Genomic DNA, 25044 nt, shown 5'->3' with positions numbered 1-25044 from the left:
GACTCAGGCTTGGTGGGGGCCCGTCTCAAGAATTTCAACGCGCAGTGGGCTCACTCGCAAGTGGATCCCTGGATTCTACAGGTAGTATCGCAGGGGTACAAACTGGAATTCGAGGCGTTTCCCCCTCGCCGGTTCCTGAAGTCTGCTCTGCCAAAGTCTCCCTCCGACAGGGAGGCAGTTCTGGAAGCCATTCATTCACAAGCTGTATTCCCAGCAGGTGATAATCAAGGTACCCCTCCTACAACAAGGAAAGGGGTATTATTCCACGCTGTTTGTGGTACCGAAGCCGGACGGCTCGGTGAGACCAATTTTAAATCTGAAATCCTTGAACACTTACATAAAAAGGTTCAAATTCAAGATGGAATCACTCAGAGCGGTGATAGCGAACCTGGAAGAAGGGGACTATATGGTGTCTCTGGACATCAAAGATGCTTATCTCCACGTCCCAATCTACCCTTCTCACCAAGGGTATCTCAGGTTTGTAGTACAAGACTGTCATTATCAGTTTCAGACGCTGCCGTTTGGGTTGTCCACGGCACCTCGGGTCTTTACCAAGGTAATGGCCGAAATGATGATTCTTCTTCGAAGAAAAGGCGTATTAATTATCCCTTACTTGGACGATCTCCTGATAAGGGCAAGGTCCAGGGAACAGTTAGAAGTCGGAGTAGCACTATCTCAGATAGTGTTACGTCAGCACGGGTGGATCCTAAATATTCCAAAATCGCAGTTGATTCCAACGACACGTCTTCTGTTCCTAGGAATGATTCTGGACACAGTCCAGAAGAAGGTTTTTCTCCCGGAGGAGAAGGCCAAGGAGTTATCCGAGCTAGTCAGGAACCTCCTAAAACCAGCCCAGATGTCAGTGCATCAGTGCACGAGGGTCCTGGGAAAAATGGTGGCTTCTTACGAAGCAATTCCATTCGGAAGATTCCATGCAAGAACGTTTCAGTGGGATCTACTGGACAAATGGTCCGGTTCGCATCTTCAGATGCAGCAGCGGATAACCCTGTCACCAAAGACAAGGGTGTCTCTCCTGTGGTGGTTGTAGAGTGCTCATCTTCTAGAGGGCCGCAGATTCGGCATTCAGGATTGGATCCTGGTGACCACGGATGCAAGCCTGAGAGGCTGGGGAGCAGTCACACAGGGAAAAAACTTCCAGGGCTTGTGGTCAAGCATGGAAACATCTCTTCATATAAACATTCTGGAACTACGGGCCATTTACAATGCCCTAAGTCAAGCGAAACCCCTGCTTCAGGGTCAGGCGGTATTGATCCAATCGGACAACATCACGTCAGTCGCCCACGTAAACAGACAGGGCGGCACGAGAAGCAGGAGGGCAATGGCAGAGGCTGCAAGGATTCTTCGCTGGGCGGAAAATCATGTGATAGCTCTGTCAGCAGTGTTCATTCCGGGAGTGGACAACTGGGAAGCAGACTTCCTCAGCAGACACGACCTTCACCCGGGAGAGTGGGGACTTCACCCAGAAGTCTTCCACCTGATTGTAAACCGTTGGGAAAAACCAAAGGTGGACATGATGGTGTCACGTCTAAACAAAAAATTAGACAGATATTGCGCCAGGTCAAGGGACCCTCAGGCAATAGCGGTGGACGCTCTGGTGACACCGTGGGTGTACCAGTCAGTGTATGTGTTCCCTCCTCTGCCTCTCATACCAAAAGTACTGAGAATCATAAGAAGGAGAGGAGTAAGAACGATACTCGTGGTTCCGGATTGGCCAAGAAGGACTTGGTACCCGGAACTTCAGGAGATGCTCACGGAAGACCCGTGGCCTCTACCTCTAAGAAAGGACCTGCTCCAGCAGGGGCCTTGTCTGTTCCAAGACTTACCGCGGCTGCGTTTGACGGCATGGCGGTTGAACGCCGGATCCTGAAGGAAAAAGGCATTCCAGATGAAGTCATCCCTACCCTGGTCAAAGCCAGGAAGGATGTAACCGCAAAACATTATCACCGCATTTGGCGAAAATATGTTGCGTGGTGTGAGGCCAAGAAGGCCCCTACAGAGGAATTTCAACTGGGTCGTTTCCTCCATTTCCTGCAAACAGGACTGTCTATGGGCCTAAAATTAGGGTCCATTAAGGTTCAAATTTCGGCCCTGTCGATTTTCTTCCAGAAAGAACTGGCTTCAGTACCTGAAGTTCAGACATTTGTAAAAGGGGTACTGCATATACAACCTCCTTTTGTGCCTCCAGTGGCACCTTGGGATCTCAATGTTGTTTTGAGGTTCCTTAAGTCACATTGGTTTGAACCACTCACCACTGTGGACTTAAAATATCTCACATGGAAGGTGACGATGCTGTTAGCCCTGGCTTCAGCCAGGCGTGTGTCAGAATTGGCGGCTTTATCATATAAAAGCCCTTACTTAATTTTTCATTCTGACAGGGCAGAATTGAGGACTCGTCCTCAATTTCTCCCTAAGGTGGTTTCTGCTTTTCACATGAACCAACCTATTGTGGTGCCTGCGGCTACTAGGGACTTGGAGGACTCCAAGTTACTTGACGTTGTCAGGGCCCTGAAAATATATGTTTCCAGGACGGCTGGAGTCAGAAAGTCTGACTCGCTGTTTATCCTGTATGCACCCAACAAGCTGGGTGCTCCTGCTTCTAAGCAGACTATTGCTCGTTGGATTTGTAGTACAATTCAACTTACACATTCTGTGGCAGGCCTGCCACAGCCTAAATCGGTAAAAGCCCACCTTCCTTGTGGAATGGGCTTTTACATACAGTGCATACAGTATAAACAGCGAGTCAGATTTTCTGACTCCAGCTGTCCTGGAAACATATATTTTCAGGGCCCTGACTACGTCCAGCAACTTGGAGTCCTCCAAGTCCCTAGTAGCCGCAGGTACCACAATAGGCTGGTTCAGGTGAAACGCTGACACCACCTTAGGGAGAAACTGAGGACGAGTCCTCAATTCTGCCCTATCCGTATGAAAAATCAGGTAAGGGCTTTTATAGGACAAAGCCGCCAATTCTGACACGCGCCTGGCTGAAGCCAGGGCCAACAGCATTACCACTTTCCATGTGAGATATTTTAAGTCCACAGTGGTAAGTGGTTCAAACCAATGTGATTTTAGGAACCCCAAAACCACATTGAGAACCCAGGGTGCCACTGGAGGCACAAAAGGAGGCTGTATATGCAGCACCCCCTTGACAAACGTCTGAACTTCAGGAACTGAAGCCAGTTCTTTCTGGAAGAAAATCGACAGGGTCGAAATTTGAACCTTAATGGACCCTAATTTTAGGCCCATAGACAGTCCTGTTTGCAGGAAATGACCCAGTTGAAATTCCTCTGTAGGGGCCTTCCTGGCCTCGCACCACGCAACATATTTACGCCAAATACGGTGATAATGCTGTGCGGTTACATCCTTCCTGGCTTTGATCAGGGTAGGGATGACTTCATCCGGAATGCCTTTTTCCTTCAGGATCCGGCGTTCAACCGCCATGCCGTCAAACGCAGCCGCGGTAAGTCTTGGAACAGACAGGGTCCCTGCTGGAGCAGGTCCCTTCTTAGAGGTAGAGGCCACGGGTCCTCTGTGAGCATCTCTTGAAGTTCCGGGTACCAAGTCCTTCTTGGCCAATCCGGAGCCACAAGTATAGTTCTTACTCCTCTCCGTCTTATAATTCTCAGTACCTTGGGTATGAGAGGCAGAGGAGGGAACACATACACTGACTGGTACACCCACGGTGTTACCAGAGCGTCCACCGCTATTGCCTGAGGGTCCCTTGACCTGGCGCAATACCTGTCTAGTTTTTTGTTGAGGCGGGACGCCATCATGTCCACCTTTGGTTTTTCCCAACGGTTTACAATCATGTGGAAGACTTCTGGATGAAGTCCCCACTCTCCCGGGTGGAGGTCGTGTCTGCTGAGGAAGTCTGCTTCCCAGTTGTCCACTCCCGGAATGAACACTGCTGACAGTGCTATCACATGATTTTCCGCCCAGCGAAGAATCCTTGCAGCTTCTGCCATTGCCCTCCTGCTTCTTGTGCCGCCCTGTCTGTTTACGTGGGCGACTGCCGTGATGTTGTCTGACTGGATCAACACCGGCTGACCCTGAAGCAGAGGTCTTGCTTGGCTTAGAGCATTGTAAATGGCCCTTAGTTCCAGGATATTTATGTGAAGTGACGTTTCCAGGCTTGACCACAAGCCCTGGAAATTTCTTCCCTGTGTGACTGCTCCCCAGCCTCTCAGGCTGGCATCCGTGGTCACCAGGACCCAGTCCTGAATGCCGAATCTGCGGCCCTCTAGAAGATGAGCACTCTGCAACCACCACAGGAGAGACACCCTTGTCCTTGGGGACAGAGTTATCCGCTGATGCATGTGAAGATGCGATCCGGACCATTTGTCCAGCAGATCCCACTGAAATGTTCTTGCGTGGAATCTGCCGAATGGAATCGCTTCGTAGGAAGCCACCATTTTCCCCAGGACCCTTGTGCATTGATGCACTGAGACCCGGTCTGGTTTCAGGAGGTTTTTGACTAGCTCGGATAACTCCCTGGTTTTCTCCTCCGGGAGAAACACCTTTTTCTGGACTGTGTCCAGAATCATCCCTAGGAACAGCAGACGTGTCGTCGGAATCAGCTGCGATTTTGGGATATTTAGAATCCACCCGTGCTGCCGTAACACTACTTGAGATAGTGCTACTCCGACTACTAACTGTTCCTTGGATCTTGCTCTTATCAGGAGATCGTCCAAGTAAGGGGTAATTAAGACGCCTTTTCTTCGAAGAAGTATCATCATTTCGGCCATTACCTTGGTAAAGACCCGGGGTGCCGTGGACAATCCAAACGGCAGCGTCTGAAACTGATAGTGACAGTTCTGTACCACAAACCTGAGGTACCCTTGGTGAGAAGGGTAAATTGGGACATGGAGGTAAGCATCCTTGATGTCCAGAGACACCATATAGTCCCCTTCTTCCAGGTTCGCGATCACTGCTCTGAGTGACTCCATCTTGAACTTGAACCTTTGTATGTAAGTGTTCAAGGATTTCAGATTTAAAATAGGTCTCACCGAGCCGTCCGGCTTCGGTACCACAAACAGCGTGGAATAATACCCCTTTCCCTGTTGCAGGAGGGGTACCTTGATTATCACCTGCTGAGAATACAGCTTGTGAATGGCCTCCAATACCGCCTCCCTGTCGGAGGGAGACGTCGGTAAAGCAGACTTTAGGAAACGGCGAGGGGGAGAGGTCTCGAATTCCAATTTGTACCCCTGAGATACCACCTGAAGGACCCAGGGGTCTACTTGCGAGTGAGCCCACTGCGCGCTGAAATTCTTGAGACGTGCCCCCACCGTGCCTAAGTCCGCTTGTAAAGCCCCAGCGTCATGCTGAGGACTTGGCAGAAGCGGAAGAGGGCTTCTGTTCCTGGGAATTGGCTGTCTGTTGCAGCCTTTTTCCCCTTCCTCTGCCCCGGGGCAGAAATGAGGAGCCTTTCGCTCGCCTGCCCTTATGGGGACGAAAGGACTGCGCCTGATAATACGGCGTCTTCTTATGTTGAGAGGCGACCTGGGGTAAAAATGTGGATTTCCCAGCCGTTGCCGTGGCCACCAGGTCTGAAAGACCTACCCCAAATAACTCCTCCCCTTTATAAGGCAATACTTCCATATGCCGTTTGGAATCCGCATCACCTGACCACTGTCGCGTCCATAACCCTCTTCTGGCAGAAATGGACAGCGCACTTACTCTTGATGCCAGTCGGCAAATATCCCGCTGTGCATCACGCATATATAGAAATGCATCTTTTAAATGCTCTATAGTCAGTAATATACTGTCCCTGTCTAGGGTATCAATATTTTCAGTCAGGGAATCCGACCAAGCCAACCCAGCACTGCACATCCAGGCTGAGGCGATTGCTGGTCGCAGTATAACACCAGTATGTGTGTAAATACATTTTAGGATACCCTCCTGCTTTCTATCAGCAGGATCCTTGAGGGCGGCCGTCTCAGGAGAGGGTAGAGCCACCTGTTTTGATAAGCGTGTGAGTGCTTTATCCACCCTAGGGGGTGTTTCCCAACGCGCCCTAACCTCTGGCGGGAAAGGATATAATGCCAATAATTTTTTAGAAATTATCAGTTTTTTATCGGGGAAAACCCACGCTTCATCACACACCTCATTTAATTCCTCAGATTCAGGAAAAACTACAGGTAGTTTTTTCTCACCGAACATAATACTCTTTTTAGTGGTACTGGTATTATCAGAAATATGTAAAACATTTTTCATTGCCTCAATCATGTAACGTGTGGCCCTACTGGAAGTCACGTTTGTCTCTTCCCCGTCAACACTGGAGTCAGTATCCGTGTCGACGTCTGTATCTACCATCTGAGATAACGGACGTTTTAGAGCCCCTGATGGCTTTTGAGACGCCTGGACAGGCACAAGCTGAGTAGCCGGCTGTCTCATGTCGTCAACTGTCTTTTGCAAAGAGCTGACACTGTCACGTAATTCCTTCCAGAAGCTCATCCATTCAGGTGTCGACTCCCTAGGGGGTGACATCTCTATTATAGGCAATTGCTCCGCCTCCACATCATTTTCCTCCTCATACATGTCGACACAACGCACCGACACACAGCACACACACAGGGAATGCTCTGACAGAGGACAGGACCCCACTAGCCCTTTGGGGAGACAGAGGGAGAGTATGCCAGGACACACGAGAGCGCTATATATATATAGGGATAACCTTATATAAGTGTTTTTCCCCCTTATAGCTACTATATTGTTAATATTACGCCCTCTCTTTTTTACCCTGTTTCTGTAGTGCAGGACTGCAGGGGAGAGTCAGGGAGACGTCCTTCCAGCGGAGCTGTGAGGGAAAATGGCGCCTGTGTGCTGAGGAGATAGGCTCCGCCCCCTTCTCGGCGGCCTTTTCTCCCGCTTTTATGTGGAATCTGGCAGGGGTTAAAATTCATCCATATAGCTCTGGGGGCTATATGTGATGTATTTTCGCCAGCCAAGGTGTTTTTATTGCTGCTCAGGGCGCCCCCCCTTAGCGCCCTGCACCCTCAGTGACCGAAGTGTGAAGTGTGCTGAGGAGCAATGGCGCACAGCTGCAGTGCTGTGCGCTACCTTGGTGAAGACAGGATGTCTTCTGCCGCCGATTTTCCGGACCTCTTCTTGCTTCTGGCTCTGTAAGGGGGACGGCGGCGCGGCTCTGGGACCGGACTCCGAGGCTGGGCCTGTGTTCGGTCCCTCTGGAGCTAATGGTGTCCAGTAGCCTAAGAAGCCCAATCCACTCTGCAAGCAGGTGAGTTCGCTTCTTCTCCCCTTAGTCCCTCGATGCAGTGAGCCTGTTGCCAGCAGGTCTCACTGAAAATAAAAAACCTAAAACTAAACTTTCACTAAGAAGCTCAGGAGAGCCCCTAGTGTGCACCCTTCTCGGCCGGGCACAAAAATCTAACTGAGGCTTGGAGGAGGGTCATAGGGGGAGGAGCCAGTGCACACCAGGTAGTCCTAAAGCTTTACTTTTGTGCCCAGTCTCCTGCGGAGCCGCTATTCCCCATGGTCCTTACGGAGTTCCCAGCATCCACTAGGACGTCAGAGAAATCAGGGCTAAGGCAATTTGTGAAGAGCTGTCCTTGGCACGGAGTGACTGCAGGGCACCCAGGTTTTAACATTTGTGGGGGTTGAGTCATTAAAGAGACGTGTTCCTAATGTATCCAATTATTTTAGGTCACTTGAGTATGACATATTCCCGACAGTAATAATAATGTATCCCCCTAGATTCACTTACTCAGTCTGACCAGGCGCGTTACAGGACATCAACATAACAACATCATAAGGACTCCGATACGTAGAAAGCAGGAATTGGACTCATTCATTTAAAGGCAAATGGGAATAATGTGGATTTGTTACAGTGGCCACAATATAATAATTATAGATTGATGTATACTCTGATCTAGGTATCCCAGTAATGCTATATAGCTATGAGCCACCTGTGTTGGTCTCTGGGCTTCCATCACTCTGAGGATCGTACAGCTCTTCCTCCTCAATCTTCACCAGGACTCCTGGCTTCACCATCGTACATTCTGCAAACAAAAATACAAAATAACCTAAGTGACATTGTCCATGTAATAACCAGTTATTATTAGTATACATTATATATCTCCCCACCCCTTCACTTTCTTATGTAATATTCGCTGACCCCCTTTACAATTCATTCAATATCTCCCTTGCCGTCTGCTCCCCCACATATGCCCACCCTTACTGGTACTACGGACAGAACACGGAGTACGTACCGAGGGACTTAAATGAATGATAATGGTTCATCATCACTCCCCTGAGCGGTCTCTTCCTTCTGTAAGCAGACACACGTTACTTGGGGAGGGGGGAGGGTGCAATCCTTCATCAAACTCAATTTAGTCCTAAAAGACAACAAAAAAGCCTCATTACATAGATTACACTCACAGCAAGATAACGACCTGTTCTGGATATTAAGAGATGACTACATTATACCATCAGTCCTTTCATGTACAATGTATAGAATGTTTTGTAGCTATATAATGCTATTACTAATGATTCTTTAACTTTGGCTTTGGTCACTGTATGAAGGATACACTGAGTTATTTTGATTAGACTTTTTCGGTGCTTTAGAGGAGCCTTCAATAACAGTACAAATAACACAAAAGTGATGTCACACATCACAACCAGACTTGTATCAGTGTGATTAATGAGCCACAGAACCTCTGCTGATCCGACTGGGGCTGAGCGTGACAGAAAGAGGGCTCACTTGCATTGTTGGTTAGGTTCAGTAGGGACGATTCAATTGTTTTTTTAAGCCCCGATAATTAATGGGCACCTATTGTTGCAATCCAATTGTTTTGGGCGCCCTTTAATTATCACGCTTATTGCGTAAACCAGCAACACCCGAATAAACTAATGGGTGCAGGGAGAAAGGTGCTGTTTGGACGCCCAAACAGCTAACTTTTCACACTTTTCATCTCGCCACCTCCAGAGGCTGCGAGCTGAAATGTGTCCAGGCACAGATATTTGTGCCGAACGGAGCAGCAATTGAATTGCTCCGTCAGGCACCCAATAATGAACTCCCCCCAATGAAAGAGATACTGTATAGCCATCAAGTAAAACCATTCATCCCCAAACCAGAGTTCATTGAGAAATTGCAATTGCATTGCGGTCACAGTAATTGTGGACAACCCCCTGTAGCTAGGCAGTGTATGCAGGCGGTCTGCTGTCACTTTTCCCGATGGAGCGGCTGCGTGTGACGTCACGCAGCAGCCCCGAAAACGCCACCAACCAGCCCCTGTTCAGCCCAGGCCGCCCCCCGCAAACGGTCCGCCTCTGCCCCACAAATGCCTCTACCTGTCAATCGGGTAGAGGCATTCAGAGCCAATGCGATGCCTTTGGCAGCAATTACAGCCTCAAGTCTTTTTGAATATGATGGCACAAGCTTGGCACACCTAACTTTGGGCAGTTTTGCCCATTCCTCTTTGCAGCACCTCTCAAGCTCCATCAGGTTGGATGGGAAGCGTTGGTGCATAGCCATTTTCAGATCACTCCAAAGATGTTCAATCGGATTTAAGTCTGGGCTGTGGCTGGGCCACTCAAGGACATTCATAGGGTTGTCCTGAAGCCACTGCTTTGATATCTTGGCTGTGTGCTTAGGGTCGTTGTCCTGCTGAATGATGAACCGTCGCCCCAGTCTGAGGTCAAGAGCACTCTGGAGCAGGTTTTCATCCAGGATGTCTCTGTACATTGCTGCATTCATCTTTCCCTCTATCCAGTTCCTGCCGCTGAAAAACATCCCCACAGTATGATGCTGCCACCACCATGCTTCACTGTGGGGATGGTATTGCATACCATCCAACATGACCCTCTCCAGGAGGGACAGAATGCTCTGCATCTGGACTTTTCTTGAATTTATGATTGCCGGCACCTGTTTTTAACAGGTTAATGGATAAGAAAGGTGATGGCAATTATAAATGAAGAAAGTAGTCCAGGAACAGAGCATTCTGTCCCTCCTGGAGAGGGACACGTTGCACGTTGGGAAGTATGGTATTGGTGATGAGCGGTGCATGGATTCCTCCGAACATGACGCCTGGCATTCACGCCAAAGAGTTCAATCTTTGTCTCATCAGAATTTTGTATCTCATGGTCTGAGAGTACTTCAGGTGCATTTTGGCAAACTCCAGGCAGGCTGTCATGAGCTTCTTACTAAGTGGCTTCCGTCTGGCCAATTTACCATACAGGCCTGATTGGTGGATTGCTGCTGAGATGGTTGTCCTTCTGGAAGGTTCTGCTCTCTCCATAGAGGAATGCTGTAGCTGTAACAGAGTGACCATAGGGATCTTGGCCACCTCCCTGACTAGGGCCCTTCTCCCCCGATCGCTCAGTTTAGACGGCCGGCCAGCTCTAGGAAGAGTCCTGGTGGTTCCGAACTTCTTTTATTTACAGATGATGGAAGCCACTGTGCTCATTGGGACCTTCAAAGTAGCAGAGATTTTTCTGTACCCTTCCCCAGATTTGTGCTTCGTGACAATCCTCTCTCGGAGGTCTACAGACATTTCCTTTGACTTCATGCTTGGTTTGTGCTCAGACATGCACTGTCAAGTATGGGACCTTATATAGTCAGGTGTGTGCCTTTCCAAATCATGCCCAATCAAATGAATTTACCACAGGTGGACGCCAATAAAGCTGTAGGATCATCTCAAGGATGATCAGTGGATACAGGATGCACCTGAGCTCAATTTTGAGCTTCATGGCAAAGGCTGTGAATACTTATGTACATGTGATTTTTTATTTTTAATACCTTTGTAAAAAAAAAAGTTGACATGATCTTTTTGACTTTTTTTTGGTGTTGTTTACACCGTAGAATTCATGGGAATCCCAATTAGTGCACCATGGTCCTCATTTCGAGTTGTTCGCTCGCAAGGCGATTTTAGCAGAGTTACACACGCTAAGCCGCCGCCTACTGGGAGTGAATCTTAGCTTCTTAAAATTGCGAACGATGTATTCGCAATATTGCGATTACAAACTACTTAGCAGTTTCAGAGTAGCTTCAACCTTACTCGGCATCTGCGATCAGTTCAGTGCTTGTCGTTCCTGGTTTGACGTCACAAACACACCCAGCGTTCGGCCAGACACTCCTCCGTTTCTCCAGCCACTCCCGCGTTTTTTCCGGAAACGGTAGCGTTTTTATCCACACGCCCATAAAACGCCGTGTTTCCGCCCAGTAACACCCATTTCCTGTCAATCACACTACGATCGCCGGAGCGAAGAAAAAGCCGTGAGTAAAAATACTATCTTCATAGCAAAATTACTTGGCGCAGTCGCAGTGCGAACATTGCGCATGCGTACTAAGCAGAAAAACGCTGCGATGCGAAGAAAAATACCGAGCGAACGACTCGGAATGAGGGCCCATGTCCCCTCGCCATGCTTCGGGCAAGATGTCTGGCTCCACTACCGATGCGCTCGGCACAAATTACTATTCCCAATCCTAGTCCATTTAGATTAAAAAAACGAGTTTTATGGTAAGAACTTACCTTTGTTAAAACTCTTTCTGCGAGATACACTGGGCTCCACAAGGAAAGACATAGGGGTGTAGAGTAGGATCTTGATCAGAGGCACCAACAGGCTCAAAAGCTTTGACTGTTCCCAGAATGCATAGCGCCGCCTCCTCTATAACCCCGCCTCCCTGCACAGGAGCTCAGTTTTTAGTTAACCAGCCCAATACAGTAGCAGGAAAAGAGACGACAATGGTTAGTAGCCACATACACCACACTCTCACGACAGGAGATGTGTCATCGGCTAGTGCCATACCAACCCAAAGAAGCTAAGTGCGTCAGGGTGGGCGCCTTGTGGAACCCAGTGTACCTCGCAGAAAGAGTTTTAACAAAGGTAAGTTCTTACCATAAAACTCATTTTCTGCTGCGGGGTACACTGGGCTCCACAAGGAAAGACATAGGGGATGTCCTGAAGCAGATCCTTATGGGAGGGGACGCACTGTAGCGGGCACAAGAACCCGGCGTCCAAAGGAAACATCCTGGGAATCGGCAGTATCGAAAGCATAGAACCTTAAGAACGTGTTCACAGAGGACCACAGGGTCACACCACGGCAGGCCGCTCAAAGAAGGTCCAACAGACCGAGTAGAATGGGCCGTAATGTGAGCAGGAGCTGATGGACCAGCCCTCACATAAGCATGTGCAATCACCAGTCTAATCCATCTGGCCAAAGTTTGCTTGTGAGCAGGCCAGCCCCGTTTGTGAAATCCGAACAGCACAAAGAGAGTATCAGATTTCCTAATAAAAGCAGTTCTCTTCACATAGATACGGAGAGCCCGTACCACATCCAAAGACCGCTCTTTGGGAGACAGATCAGCAGAAACAAGTGCCGGAACCACAATCTCCTGGTTAAGGTGGAACGAAGAAACCACCTTTGGTAAATATCCGGGACGAGTCCTAAGAACCGCCCGGTCACGGTGAAATATGAGATATGGGGAACTACAGGACAAGGCACCCAAATCCGACACTCTTCTAGCTGAAGCAATAGCCAGCAGATACACCACCTTAAGGGAAAGCCACTTAAGATCAGCTGAACCAAGAGGTTCAAACGGAGACTCTTGTAACGCCTCTAAAACCACTGACAAGTCCCAAGGAGCCACAGGCGGGACATAGGGAGGTGGGATATGCAACACACCCTGAGTAAAGGTATGCACATCAGGTAAGGTCGCAATCTTTCTCTGAAACCACACCGACAAGGCAGATATTTGAACCTTGAGGGAGGCCAGACGCAGGCCTAAGTCCAGGCCCTGCTGAAGAAAGGCCAACAACTTGGCTATACTAAACTTGGAAGCGTCATAATTGTTAGATGCGCACCAAACAAAGTAAGAATGCCAGACCCTATAGTAAATCCGAGCAGAAGCCAGTTTCCGGGCCCGCAACATAGTTTGAATGACCGCCTCATAAAACCCTTTAGCCCTTAAGACGGAAGCTTCAAGAGTCACGCCGTCAAAGACAGCCGGGCTAAGTCCTGGTAGACACAGGGGCCCTGAACAGGTCTGGGCGTTGCGGAAGTAGAATTGGAAGCTCTGACGATAGGCCCTGCAGGTCTGAGAACCAGTGCCGTCTGGGCCACGCTGGAGCTATGAGAAGCAGAATTCCTTTCTTGCTTGAACTTCCAAATTACCCTGGGCAGGAGTGACACCGGAGGAAACACGTATGGCAGCCGAAACCTCCACGGCACTGCCAGCGTATTCACGAATGCTGCTTGAGGATCCCTTGTCCTTGCTCCGAAGACTGGAACCTTATGATTGTGTCGAGACGCCATCAGATCTACGTCTGGAAGGCCCCACTTTTCCACTAAGAGTTGAAACACTTCTGGATGGAGGCCCCACTCTCCGGCGTATACGTCCTGATGACTGAGAAAGTCCGCTTCCCAATTCAGGACTCCCGTAATGAATATTGCCGATATGGCCGGTAGATGGCGTTCCGCCCAATGTAGAATCCGTGAGACTTCCTTCATTGCCAAACAGCTTTGAGTGCCACCTTGATGATTTATGTAAGCCACTGTGGTGGCGTTGTCCGACTGTACTTGAACAGGACGGTTCTGAATGAAATGCTGGGCCAGGTTCAACGCATTGAAGACCGCCCGCAATTCCAGAATGTTGATCGAGAGGAGAGATTCCTACTTGGTCCACCGACCCTGAAGGGAGTGTTGCTCCAGCACCGCTCCCCAACCTCTTAGACTGGCATCTGTCGTCAACAGGACCCAGTTGGATATCCAGAAGGGACGGCCCCTGCACAATTGTTGGTCCTGGAGCCACCAGTGCAGCGACAGACGGACCTCCGGAGTCAATGAGATCATGTGAGACCTGATCCGGTGAGGCAGGCCATCCCACTTGGCTAGAATCAGCCTCTGGAGGGGGCGAGAATGGAATTGAGCATACTCCACCATGTCTAATGCTGACACCATGAGGCCCAGCACCTGCATCGCCGAATGTATCGACACTTGCGGACGAGAAAGGAAGCAATGAATCCTGTCCTGAATCTTCAGGACTTTCTCCTGAGACAAGAACAACCGCTGGATGTGAGTGTCCAATAGCGCTGCCAGGTGCACCATGTTCTGAGCAGGGACCAGGGAGGATTTCTTCCAGTTGATGAGCCACCCGTGGGCTTGTAGAAACTGGACAGTCATATCCAGATGACGTAAGAGAATTTCTGGGGAATTTGCCAGGATTAACAGGTCGTCCTGATACGGCAGTGTCCTGACCCCTTGACGGCGGAGTACCACTGTCATCACCGCCATAACTTTGGTGAAGACTCGCGGAGCCGTAGTTAAACCAAAAGGTAACGTCCGAAATTGGTAATGGAGGTTGCCAATCGCAAACCTCAGGTATTGTTGATGTGACACTGCTATAGGAATATGCAGGTAAGCATCCTGTATGTCCAGGGAGACCATGTAGTCCCCAGGTTCCAAGGCCAGAACTATAGAGCGAGGCATTTCCATACGGAACTTGGAAACTTTCACAAACCTGTTCAATGCCTTGAGGTTGAGAATGGGCCGGGAGGACCCATTCGGTTTCGGGACCAGAAACAGCGGAGAATAGTACCCCCAGCCCCTCTGAGCAAGAGGCACCTGTACTACGACTCCTGTATCCAGGAGGGTCTGTATCACCGAATGTAGAGTGTTTACCTTTGTCTGGTCCAACGGGACGTCTGTCCGGCAAAATAGATGAGGGGGTCGGTTTTTGAAGACTATGGCGTAACCTCGAGTGACGACTTCCCGTACCCAGGCATCTGAAGTGGTCTTCAGCCATTCCTGGGTATACCCTAGAAGCCGGCCCCCCACCCTGAGATCCCCCAGGGGGAGGCACGCCCCGTTATGCGGCAGGCTTATCGGTCATGGAAGCTGGCTGACGGGCAGCCCAGGCTCTTTTGGGCTTCGGCTTACCAGGTTTGGAAGTGTGGGCCTGCTTGTTGTACGCCTGACCTTTTGCTTTACCTGAAGGACGAAAGGGGCGAAAGGACGTACCTTTAACCTTCGACATAGGAGGAGCAGTACTTGGCAGACAGGCAGTTTTGGCAGTCGCCAAGTCAGCCACTATCTTATTTAAGTCCTCCCCAAACAGAATGTCTCCCTTGAAAGGGAGTACCTCCAGGGTTTTTCTAGAGTCCAGATCCACAGACCAGGATCTCAGCCACAATATCCGGCGAGCCAGGACTGATGTAGTAGAGGCCTTGGCTGCCAGGATACCAGCATCAGAAGCCGCCTCTTTAATATAGTGAGAAGCTGTGACAATATATGACAAGCATTGTCTAGCATGGTCAGAAGAGATTTCAGCTTCTAACTCTAGGGCCCATGCTTCAATAGCCTCCGCATCCCATGTTGCTGCAGTAGTGTGCCTTTGTGCAGCAGCCGTGAGGGTGTAAATCGCTTTTAGACAATCCTCCACACGTTTATCCGTAGGCTCTTTTAGAGACGTGATGGTAGTGACAGGCAGAGCTGAGGAAACCACCATCCTAGCCACATGTGAGTCTATTGGAGGAGGCGTTTCACAATTTTTAGACAGCTCTGGCGCGAGGGGATAGCGAGCCAGCATCTTCTTTTGAGGCACAAACGTCTTTCCCGGGTTTCCCCAGGGTTCCTGACATATATCCACTAGGTGGTCAGAGTGAGGTAAAACTTATATAACCACCTTCTGACGCTTGAACCTATCTGGTTTCTTAGGAGGGGCGGATGGCTCGGGATCATCCGTAATCTGTAAAATCAACTTAATAGCCTCCAAAAGATCAGGATCATCCACATGTGAACTACCCTCCCCAACAGCAGTATCTGTGTCAGAATCTGTGGGGTCAGTGTAAGTGCCATCTTCATCAGACGAGGTGTCAGTGACAGCAGTGGATTGTGAGGAGATAAGAGCTCGCTTAGAGGACCCCTTGGTCTTAGGCGAGCGAGGGTCAGACTTTTTAGTAGTCAAGGACTGGTTCAACTTCTTCAACTGAGCAGACAAATTAACCGCCCACGGTGGGTTAGCTGCAGGGACCACAAACGGTTGCACCGGCATAGGAGGTCCCATAGGGGGTGTTAGTTTAGTAACTATCGTTTGTAGAAGCGTGGAGAAAGTAGCCATTATGACTCGTAACGTTGAGTCATTATGCACCCCCGTTGCCACAGTCCCACTGGGGGGCAAGGAGCCCCCAGAACCAGAGCCCACAGCTGCTATGACCTCCTCATAGGAATCTGTGGCTTCAGCAACACCGGCAGTGTGTTCAGCCCCAGAACCGTTACCCTCAGAAGCAGACATGATATAACTTGCAGTGTCAGGTAACACAGTACAATTGTCAGCAGCACAATACCTCTTGCCCAAACCCTTGCGCAGTGTAGTCAGCACAAGCAGGGATACAGGAGAGATATGGGGGTATATTTACTAAGGTCCCGATTTTGACCGAGTTCTTCTTCAAAGTGTCATCTCGGTCATTTACTAAACTCAAATCACGGCAGTGATGAGGGCATTCGTATTTTTTTGGAAGTCAAAGTAAAAAAATACGAATGAATACACCATCGGTCAAAACGCGGCTGTTTAAGTATGAATCTCGGTCATTTACTAAGAAGTGCAAAGCATAAAAAAAAAAAAAAACACTGCCGTGAAAAATTACAACTCGTAAAAAAGTGCTAAAAAAAAACAGACCTGCTGGGGTATATTTACTAACATTTGTAATTTTCCCAATAGAGGTCAAAGTTCAATCACGAATGACATCGAAAGTGTAAAATTGCAACTTTTTGAATTGATTACGACTAATTTACTAAGCTGTCGTATTCTGCATTTTTGTTTTTTCCGATGTCGATGTCATTCGTTTTTTTTTTCAGTTTTTTACGGCAGTGATTAGCAAAACACTGCCGACTTTATCACAATGAATCTCGGCCGGATCTGTGTGATCCGTGCTGGGGTTCATTTTTTTTTAAAACTAAGCACAGTAAAACTAAAAAAAAAATTGCGTAGGGTCCCCCCTCCTAAGCATAACCAGCCTCGGGCTCTTTGAGCCGATCCTGGTTGCAGAGATATGGGGAAAAAAGTGACAGGGGTTCCCCCATATTTAAGCAACCAGCATCGGGCTCTGCGCCTGGTCCTGGTGGGAACTTTCTGCTCAGCGGTGAGGTCACTTTCGGTCAACCGCTGAGCAGAAAGTTCCCACCATTGGTTACAATGGAGCGCATAGGCGCTACATTGTAACACTGCCGTGTGCCGCCTGTCAGTCAGTACAGGAGCACACAGCCGATCAGGAGGGTGCCAAACGTGGCGCTCCCTGATTGGCTGAAGAAACCCACTTAGACAAGTCAGAGGGGGTTTCTGGCATTCGGGGAAAGGGGACCCATGTGAAAACATGGGTCCCCTTTCAGTGCGAGGATCGGGTGTCCGTTTTTTTATTTTTATCAAGTACCTGGATTACAACTGGATTATCCGAGGAGCCAGCAACACTGGATTTGGTGAGTATAATTTATTCAACAGGTACCCCATGGATTCTACTGGACAAGAGGACCGACCTGCGTGGGGACATAGGTAAGTATGTATGTATGTTGGTGTGGATGGATGCATTAAAGTTTTACTATCAAGGTGTGTGTGTAATGTCTTTTTTTGGGTATTTTTTTAGTAGTAGTACTACAGGTACCAGCGGGCCCGTTTTTCCGCCGCATGCTGGTACTTGTGGTTCTCCAAGTACCAGCATGCCTTGTAGTACTGCTACTAAAAACAATATCTTACACTTTTCAAAAAAGGCTATCAGCCCCCCATCCGCAGCCAATTGGATGGGGCGGACAGCCTCGGGCTTCACCCCTGGCCCTTGGGTGGCTGGGGGGGGACCCCTTGATTGAAGGGGTCCCCACTCCCCCAGGGTACCCCGGCCAGGGGTGACTAGTTGGATATTTGATGCCATGGCCGCAGGGCACTGTATAAAAGTGACCCCCGGCTGTGGCATTATCTGTCCAGCTAGTGGAGCCCGGTGCTGGTTTTAAAAATACGGGGGACCCCTACGCTTTTTGTCCCCCGTATTTTTGGAACCAGGACCAGGCACAGAGCCCGATGCTGGTTGCTTAAATATGGGGGAACCCCTGTCACTTTTTCCCCCATATTTCTGCAACCAGGATCGGCTCAAAGAGCCCGAGGCTGGTTATGCTTAGGACCCTACGCAATTTTTTTTTTAGTTTTACAGTGCTTAGTTTAAAAAAAAAAAAAAAAAAAATGAACCCCAGCACGGATCACACAGATCCGGCCGAGATTCATTGTGATAAAGTCGGCAGTGTTTTGCTAATCACTGCCATAAAAAACGGGAAAAAAAAACGAATGACATCGACATCGGAAAAAACGAAAATGCAGAATACGACAGCTTAGTAAATTAGTCGTAATCAATTCAAAAAGTTGCAATTTTATACTTTCGATGTCATTCGTGATTGAACTTTGACCTCTTTGGGAAAATTACGAATGTTAGTAAATATACCCCCTGGTGACTAAAATCACAGAGAAAAATACGTATTAAAGTATATCTTGTGAAAATCCTATATAATTATAAAACCTTACGCACCAAGCCCCCTCAGGCTATAGAATATAGGGATAGCAAGTTGAGTGAGAGACACGAAATGGAAACCATTCAGCAAGCTAATACACACACATATAGTCACAGTTATACAATGCAGAGGTTATTACTAACAATAATACTGCACTGGACCAGCTTATATATACAGCTATGTAGTCAATAGATATAACACTGCACAGTAAGAACTGGATGTATATCACAGGGTACTTGTACCAGAGAACCCTGACTAAATGCACTCTTTCTTAACTAGCACTGTCTAGTAGGCAGGTAGAATACTTAAGTGTCATGTAAAGTCACAGCGCTGACAACCAGGCGGCTTTACACAGGAGGATTTGCCCAAGCAGTTCCAGGAACAGTGTAGCTGAGAGAAATGGCGCCCAAACACTGACAGGGAGTGAGGGAGAGACAGATATGCAGCTCCAGGGCGGGAACATTTGCTGGAAATGGCGCCCTGGGGCTGGGGGAGGGGCTCCAGGTCTAAGCCTTATCCCCTCTGCTTTCTACACACAAAAAAGGTTTTAAGAGAAAACCTGACCTGCACCCATGCCCTGGTGATCCAGTGGGATCGCCTGTACTGCCACAGTGTCCACCGCCAGCGCGCGTGGCCCGCCTCCCACCGACCGCGCCAGATCGTGATAAAGCACGGGTCCCACGAGCGGGACCCACTCACCACCTCCCGTAGCGCGGCCACGCAATCCCGGAGAGCCCCCATCGTGTGTGCCTGACAAGAAGAAAACCGGAGCCTCCTGCTGTAGTTACCCGGCAGCCAGGGCTCGGGAGTGTACAGCGCCGCTGGGGAGAGCTGGAGCTGCAGCAGTGAATGTCACTAGACATGTACACACCGCTGCTGCCCTTGAAGTCTTCACTTTTCTTCTCAAAAAAGCTCTTCTTAGGGCTGCCTGGAGCAGCCCCTCTGTTATGTGCCTGCTATCTGCAGCACCAACTACAAAACTGAGCTCCTGTGCAGGGAGGCGGGGGCGCTGTGCATTCTGGGAACAGTCAAAGCTTTTGAGCTTGTTGGTGCCTCGGATCAAGATCCTACTCTACACCCCAATGTCTATCCTTGTGGAGCCCAGTGTACCCTGCAGCAGAAATATACACGTAACACTACACGTTACAGTACGTGCATGAGCAGTAATGTGTTAATGTGTGTTCAGTATAAGGGGGCTGACCTATGCCTCCATATACACAGGACAGTGTGAATGGGCTTAGCCTATGCTATACCCCCCTACACATGATAATATGAGGGGCTGACCTATGCCTCTCTATATACAATATGAACGGGCTGCCCTATGCCTCTGTATACATGACAGTGTGAATGGGCTGGCTTATGCCTCTCTATAAATATGACAGTATTAAGGGACTGGCCTGTGCCTCCCTATACACACGACAGTAAGAAGGGACTAGGGATGGCCATCGACCATTGATGATTCAAAATTATCGATGGTCTATAGCTGATGTTGAATACTTTAACCATCAATGATGTATAACCAGATGGTTATACACCATCGATGGTAACTGTATGCACGATGGTTTTTATACCCACCTTTTGATTTTAGATCTGACTGTTGCTGCACAGCGCTGCCAGGCTGTCAGCCATCAGCCCTGTGCAGCCTCCAGCTCTTACACTGTGTGTAATGCTGGGTATACACTGATAGATATAGCTGCCAATCAATTGATATGAAGATATATCTATGGATGGATCGGGCAGTGTGTTGAGCATAGACGCTGCCCGATCCGTCGGGGACTGACGTCATGAACTGGGTGGGCGTGTGCACACGCCCGCCCAGTTCATGACATCAATAACCGCCGGCCGCCGCAGCATGTGAACGGGCGGCCAGCTGGTCGCCCGTACACACACAGCGATTCGCCAATATATTGGTAGATATTTTGGTCGTCGGCTGTGCTGCAGGGCTGATGAACGACGGAGTTCACAGACCGAGTTCACTGGCCGACGGACCCGCGATATATCGCCCGTTCAATAGAACGGCCGATGTATCGGCCAGTGTGTACCCACCTTTAGAGTCGGGAATGAGATGTCCCTCCTCTTTAACAGGCTGAGCTGTCACTCACAGCTCAGCCCCGCCCCCCGACTCTTACACAGCAGAAGAGCAAGCACCCACACATGCGCATAAACACTGATGGTAAAACTATCGATGGCTATGCACAGAATACTTAGCTGGCATTGATGGTTTGACTCACCATCAATGGTAACCATCGATGGCGGTAGCACCGATGGCCATCCCTAAAAGGGACTGGTCTATGCCCCCTATGTTCATGACAGTACGAGAGGACTTAGCTATGCCTCCCTATACACCTAATATGAGGGACTGAACTGTGCCCCCCTATACACACGACAGTATGAGGGTCTGACCTGTGCCCCCCTATACACATGCCAGTATGAGGGATTTACCTCTGCCTCCCTACACACATGACAGTATGAGGGACTGACTTCTACCTCCCTATACACATGACTGTATGATGGACTGACCTGTGCCTCCCTATACATGACAGTATGAAGGACTGACCTATGCCTCCCTATACACATGACTGTATGAGGGACTGACCTGTGCCTCCCTATACATATGACAGTATGAAGGACTGACCTATGCCTCCCTATACACATGACTGTATGAGGGACTGACCTATGCCTCCCTATACATGAGAGTTTGAGAGACTGAGCTGTGCCTCCCTATACACGATAGTATGAGAGAACTGGCCAGTGCGTCTCTATACACATGACAGTATGAGAGAAGTGACCAGTGCCTCCCTAAACACTTGACAGTATGAGGGACTGACTTGTGCCTCCCTATACACATGACAGTATGAGAGCACTGACATACGCCTCCCTATACACGACCGTATGATAGAACTGACATACGCCTCCCTATACACATGACCGTATGATAGAACTGACATATGCCTCCCTATACACATGACAGTATGAGAAGACTGACATATGCCTCCCTATACACATGACAGTATAATAGAACTGACATATGCCTCCCTATACACATGACAGTAAGAGAGACTGAACTATGCCTCCCTATACACATGACAGTATGAGGAACTGACCTATGCCTCCCTATAAACATGACAGTATGAGGAACCGACCTATGCCTCCATATACACATGACATTATGAGGGGGCTGACTAGTGCCCCCCTATACACATGACAGTATGAGGTACTGACCTATGCCTCCCTATACACATGACTGTATGAATGAGGGTCTGGTACAGCATGCAGAGGGAGCCATACAGGTTGGGGAGATGATGGGCACAATGGCAGGGGGGCGGGTCACTGAAGGGTGATGATGATGCCCGGGCAGAGCTGTCAGTGACCCGGCAGCCATCCTCCTCCTCCCCCCGGGTGACATATAACATCTGACCTGGGCAGCTCTGGCACTGGCCTCCGCCCGGGCCCCGGGGAGCGGCGCCTGTCTCTCAGGTTACTCCGCGGAGCAGCCGCTCACCTGCAGCAAGCGCTACACCGGAGGGGCGTGGCTGCCAGTACCGGGCGCCGATTGGCTAGGATGCCGGACTGTATGACCGGGGAATTCTGGGAAGGTGAGTCCTCGCATAACAGAACTGCCCGCAGTCTCTGTCAAAAGCCAGCGCCGGAGGGACTACATCTCCCAGCATGCAGCGCGACGCTGTTCAGCAGCTGCAGCCAATGGGAAGAGTCGGAGGGGCTGCTGTGTAGTCGGCACTGCAGCATGAAGGATGCGATGGGCCTTGTGCAGACGGGCGACTGTGGCAGCATCAGGGATGCGGCAACCGCATAGAGGTGTGGGGAGCGCTGCGAGGTGAGGACTGTACACGCTGCAGTACCGCCCGTGCCCACTAGATGGCAGCACAAGTCAGCTGCTCCACATAACCCAACATACAAATCACTTTCATCCGGCAATTTGGAGCAGTTATTTTATATATATATATATATATATATATATATATATATCTCAAAAAAATAAAGGGAACACTAAAATAACACATCCTAGATCTGAATGAATGAAATATTCTTATTAAATAATTTGTTCTTTACATAGTTGAATGTGCTGACAACAAAATCACACAAAAATGATCAATGGAAATCAAATTTATTAACCCATGGAGGTCTGGATTTGGAGTCACCCTCAAAATTAAAGTGGAAAAACACACTACAGGCTGATCCACCTTTGATGTAATGTCCTTAAAACAAGTCAAAATGAGGCTCCGTAGTGTGTGTGGCCTCCACGTGCCTGTATGACCTCCCTACAATGCCTGGGCATGGTCCTGATGAGGTGGCGGATGGTCTCCTGAGGGATCGCCTCCCAGACCTGGACTATAGCATTCGCCAACTCCTGGACAGTCTGTGGTGCAACAGGTGTTGGTGGATGGAGCGAGACATGATGTCCCAGATGTGCTGAATTGGATTCAGTGAGAAAACAATAAACATGCAAATTGGAAAAAACGAAAAAATGAAATTACAACAATACGGTTAAATTCTCCAAACAGAAGTTTTTGGGTCGGCCGCCTTGAGCAAATGTCCTCAGTGAATATGCAAAACAAAATATCAGGAAAAACCAATGTGTAGTAATATAAGAAAAAGTCAATTTTCGTAGTGTACAGAAAATGGAGCCCTGGTGCATGAAGAAACTTGATAGAAGAAAGAATAGAATCTCGCCACCAATTCTATGCAAATTTAGAGCGTACCGAAACTCACATCAAGGAAAACGAGAAAAGGCACATAAAGGTATCTTTACCTAGTCAGTTAATATAGGCACAGCGTACCCCACTCACGTGTTTAGCGTGTAAATTCCGTATATAAAGGTATCTTTAATAATAGAATAGAAATCAAGTTTGATAAAAATGCGGGGGAACTATGATAAAATTCAAAACATCATACCACCTTTTAAGGATAGCATAAATGAAACATAATATAAGATTCATCATCTTAAGCAATATTCTTTCAGCCATAACGGTGCATAAAACATATAGATGAATAACGAGAACATATAGCGAAAAAAGACATGTTTCTTAAGTGATGATGTCATTTCATCAAATCCCCCAAAAGATACCAGAAGAATAATTAATTATAACATTTGTTTATATAGCAGAGTCACAAGAACCATTTTAGTTCAAAATCAGAGTTGAGACCGGCAGGGATAAGAGTGTTTAATTTAAAAATCCACTGCATTTCTGCCTTGGCAAGGTTCCCCTCTGTGTCCCGATCTTTCCAGGAAGCTTTAATTTGTTGTATACCCATAAAAGAAGCTATATGTGACGTCGAAGAACTATATTTGTTAAAAAAGCATTCTGACAGTGTATGTGTGATTACACCTTTTCTTATATTTCGTAGGTGTTCAGCAAGACGTGTTGTAAGTGATCTCACCGTTCTTTCTGTATAAACAAGGCCACAGCTACATTTAATGAGATATACCACATTAGTGGTGTGGCAAGTGATGAACTCTTTTATCTGGTATTTTATATTGTTATGGGAAAATTCGGTAAATTTGGAAGTGGTCGCAGGTATAGTCCTACAGACTATACAAGTCCCACATCGGTGAAATCCTTTAGTCCGAATTGGATAATTAGGATTAAACGGTAGGGAACTTTTAACCAAATAATTTTTTAGGTTGTTACTTCTTCTATATATGAATTTCGTTTTTTCCGGTATTATATCCTTTAAAACCGGATCCCTTTTTAAAAGATGTCAATGACGTTTGATTATTTGTTCCTGCTTTCTATAGTCTGAACTGAATCCAGATATGAAAGCCTATTCACAGTTATTATCCGTAACTTTACAATGTTTTCCTAAGATATCTTTCCTTTGTATACTTTCCACCTCACATTCAGCTTTTTCTAAAATTTCTTTATTGTAGCCTTTTTCCAGAAACTTCTTTTTCATGATGTTTTTTTGAATTTGATAGTCATGTTTCTCACTGCAGTTCCTTTTTAATCTAAGGAACTGTCCCTTTGGGATACCCTTTAACCAATTGGGGTGATGTTGACTGTTGCATGGAATCAAACTATTGCAATCCATTGGCTTAGAATACCCCTTAGTAAGTATATTGTTGTCTTTGATGAAAATGGTAAGATCAAGAAAGTTAACACTTTCCTGACTTATCATAAAAGTAAGTTGAATGTTAAGATAATTTGAATTAAGAAGAGAGCAAAAACTGTCCAACTCCAATTGGTCTCCTCGTCAGATGAAAATAATGTCATCTATGTAGCGGTACCAGGACACCAAGCCCGCACCAGCCAGCGAACTGTCCCATATGGCATCCTCCTTTCTCAAACGTCTTAGGGGATGCTGGGGACTCCGTAAGGACCATGGGGTATAGACGGGATCCGCAGGAGACATGGGCACACTATAAGACTTTGAATGGGTGTGAACTGGCTCCTCCCTCTATGCCCCTCCTCCTCCAGTTAGACTTTGTGCCCAGGAGTGACTGGACACACACTAGGGGAGCTCTACTGAGTTTCTCTAAAGACTTTATTGTTATGTTT

At 48.2% G+C, this 25044-nt stretch overlaps 1 protein-coding gene across 6 annotated transcripts in view; it reads right to left on the bottom strand.

Moving 5' to 3' along the window:
- The window catches only part of LOC134949619 (bromodomain-containing protein 4-like), a 32808-nt gene extending 10734 nt beyond the window's left edge, over positions 1 to 22074 (bottom strand). The window contains exons 1-3 of one of the 6 annotated variants that reach the window (XM_063938317.1): positions 21749 to 22074; positions 8250 to 8308; positions 7947 to 8039 (exon numbers count right to left, since the gene is read on the bottom strand). In XM_063938317.1, the coding sequence (XP_063794387.1) occupies positions 7947 to 8039; positions 8250 to 8308; positions 21749 to 21939 (343 nt within the window). In that variant the 5' untranslated portion in view covers positions 21940 to 22074. Of the gene's footprint in view, positions 1 to 7946; positions 8040 to 8249; positions 8376 to 18831; positions 18922 to 21748 lie in introns of those variants that run through there. The other 5 variants (XM_063938318.1, XM_063938322.1, XM_063938321.1 and 2 more) reach the window with 5 other exon arrangements.
- Between the last annotated feature and the right edge of the window lie 2970 nt (positions 22075 to 25044).

The sequence above is a fragment of the Pseudophryne corroboree genome, chromosome 8 (genome assembly GCF_028390025.1).
Source record: "Pseudophryne corroboree isolate aPseCor3 chromosome 8, aPseCor3.hap2, whole genome shotgun sequence".
Classification (NCBI taxonomy): domain Eukaryota; kingdom Metazoa; phylum Chordata; class Amphibia; order Anura; family Myobatrachidae; genus Pseudophryne; species Pseudophryne corroboree.
The sequence above is the reverse complement of the archived record's forward strand: the minus strand, read 5'-3'. Positions and strand labels throughout refer to the sequence as shown.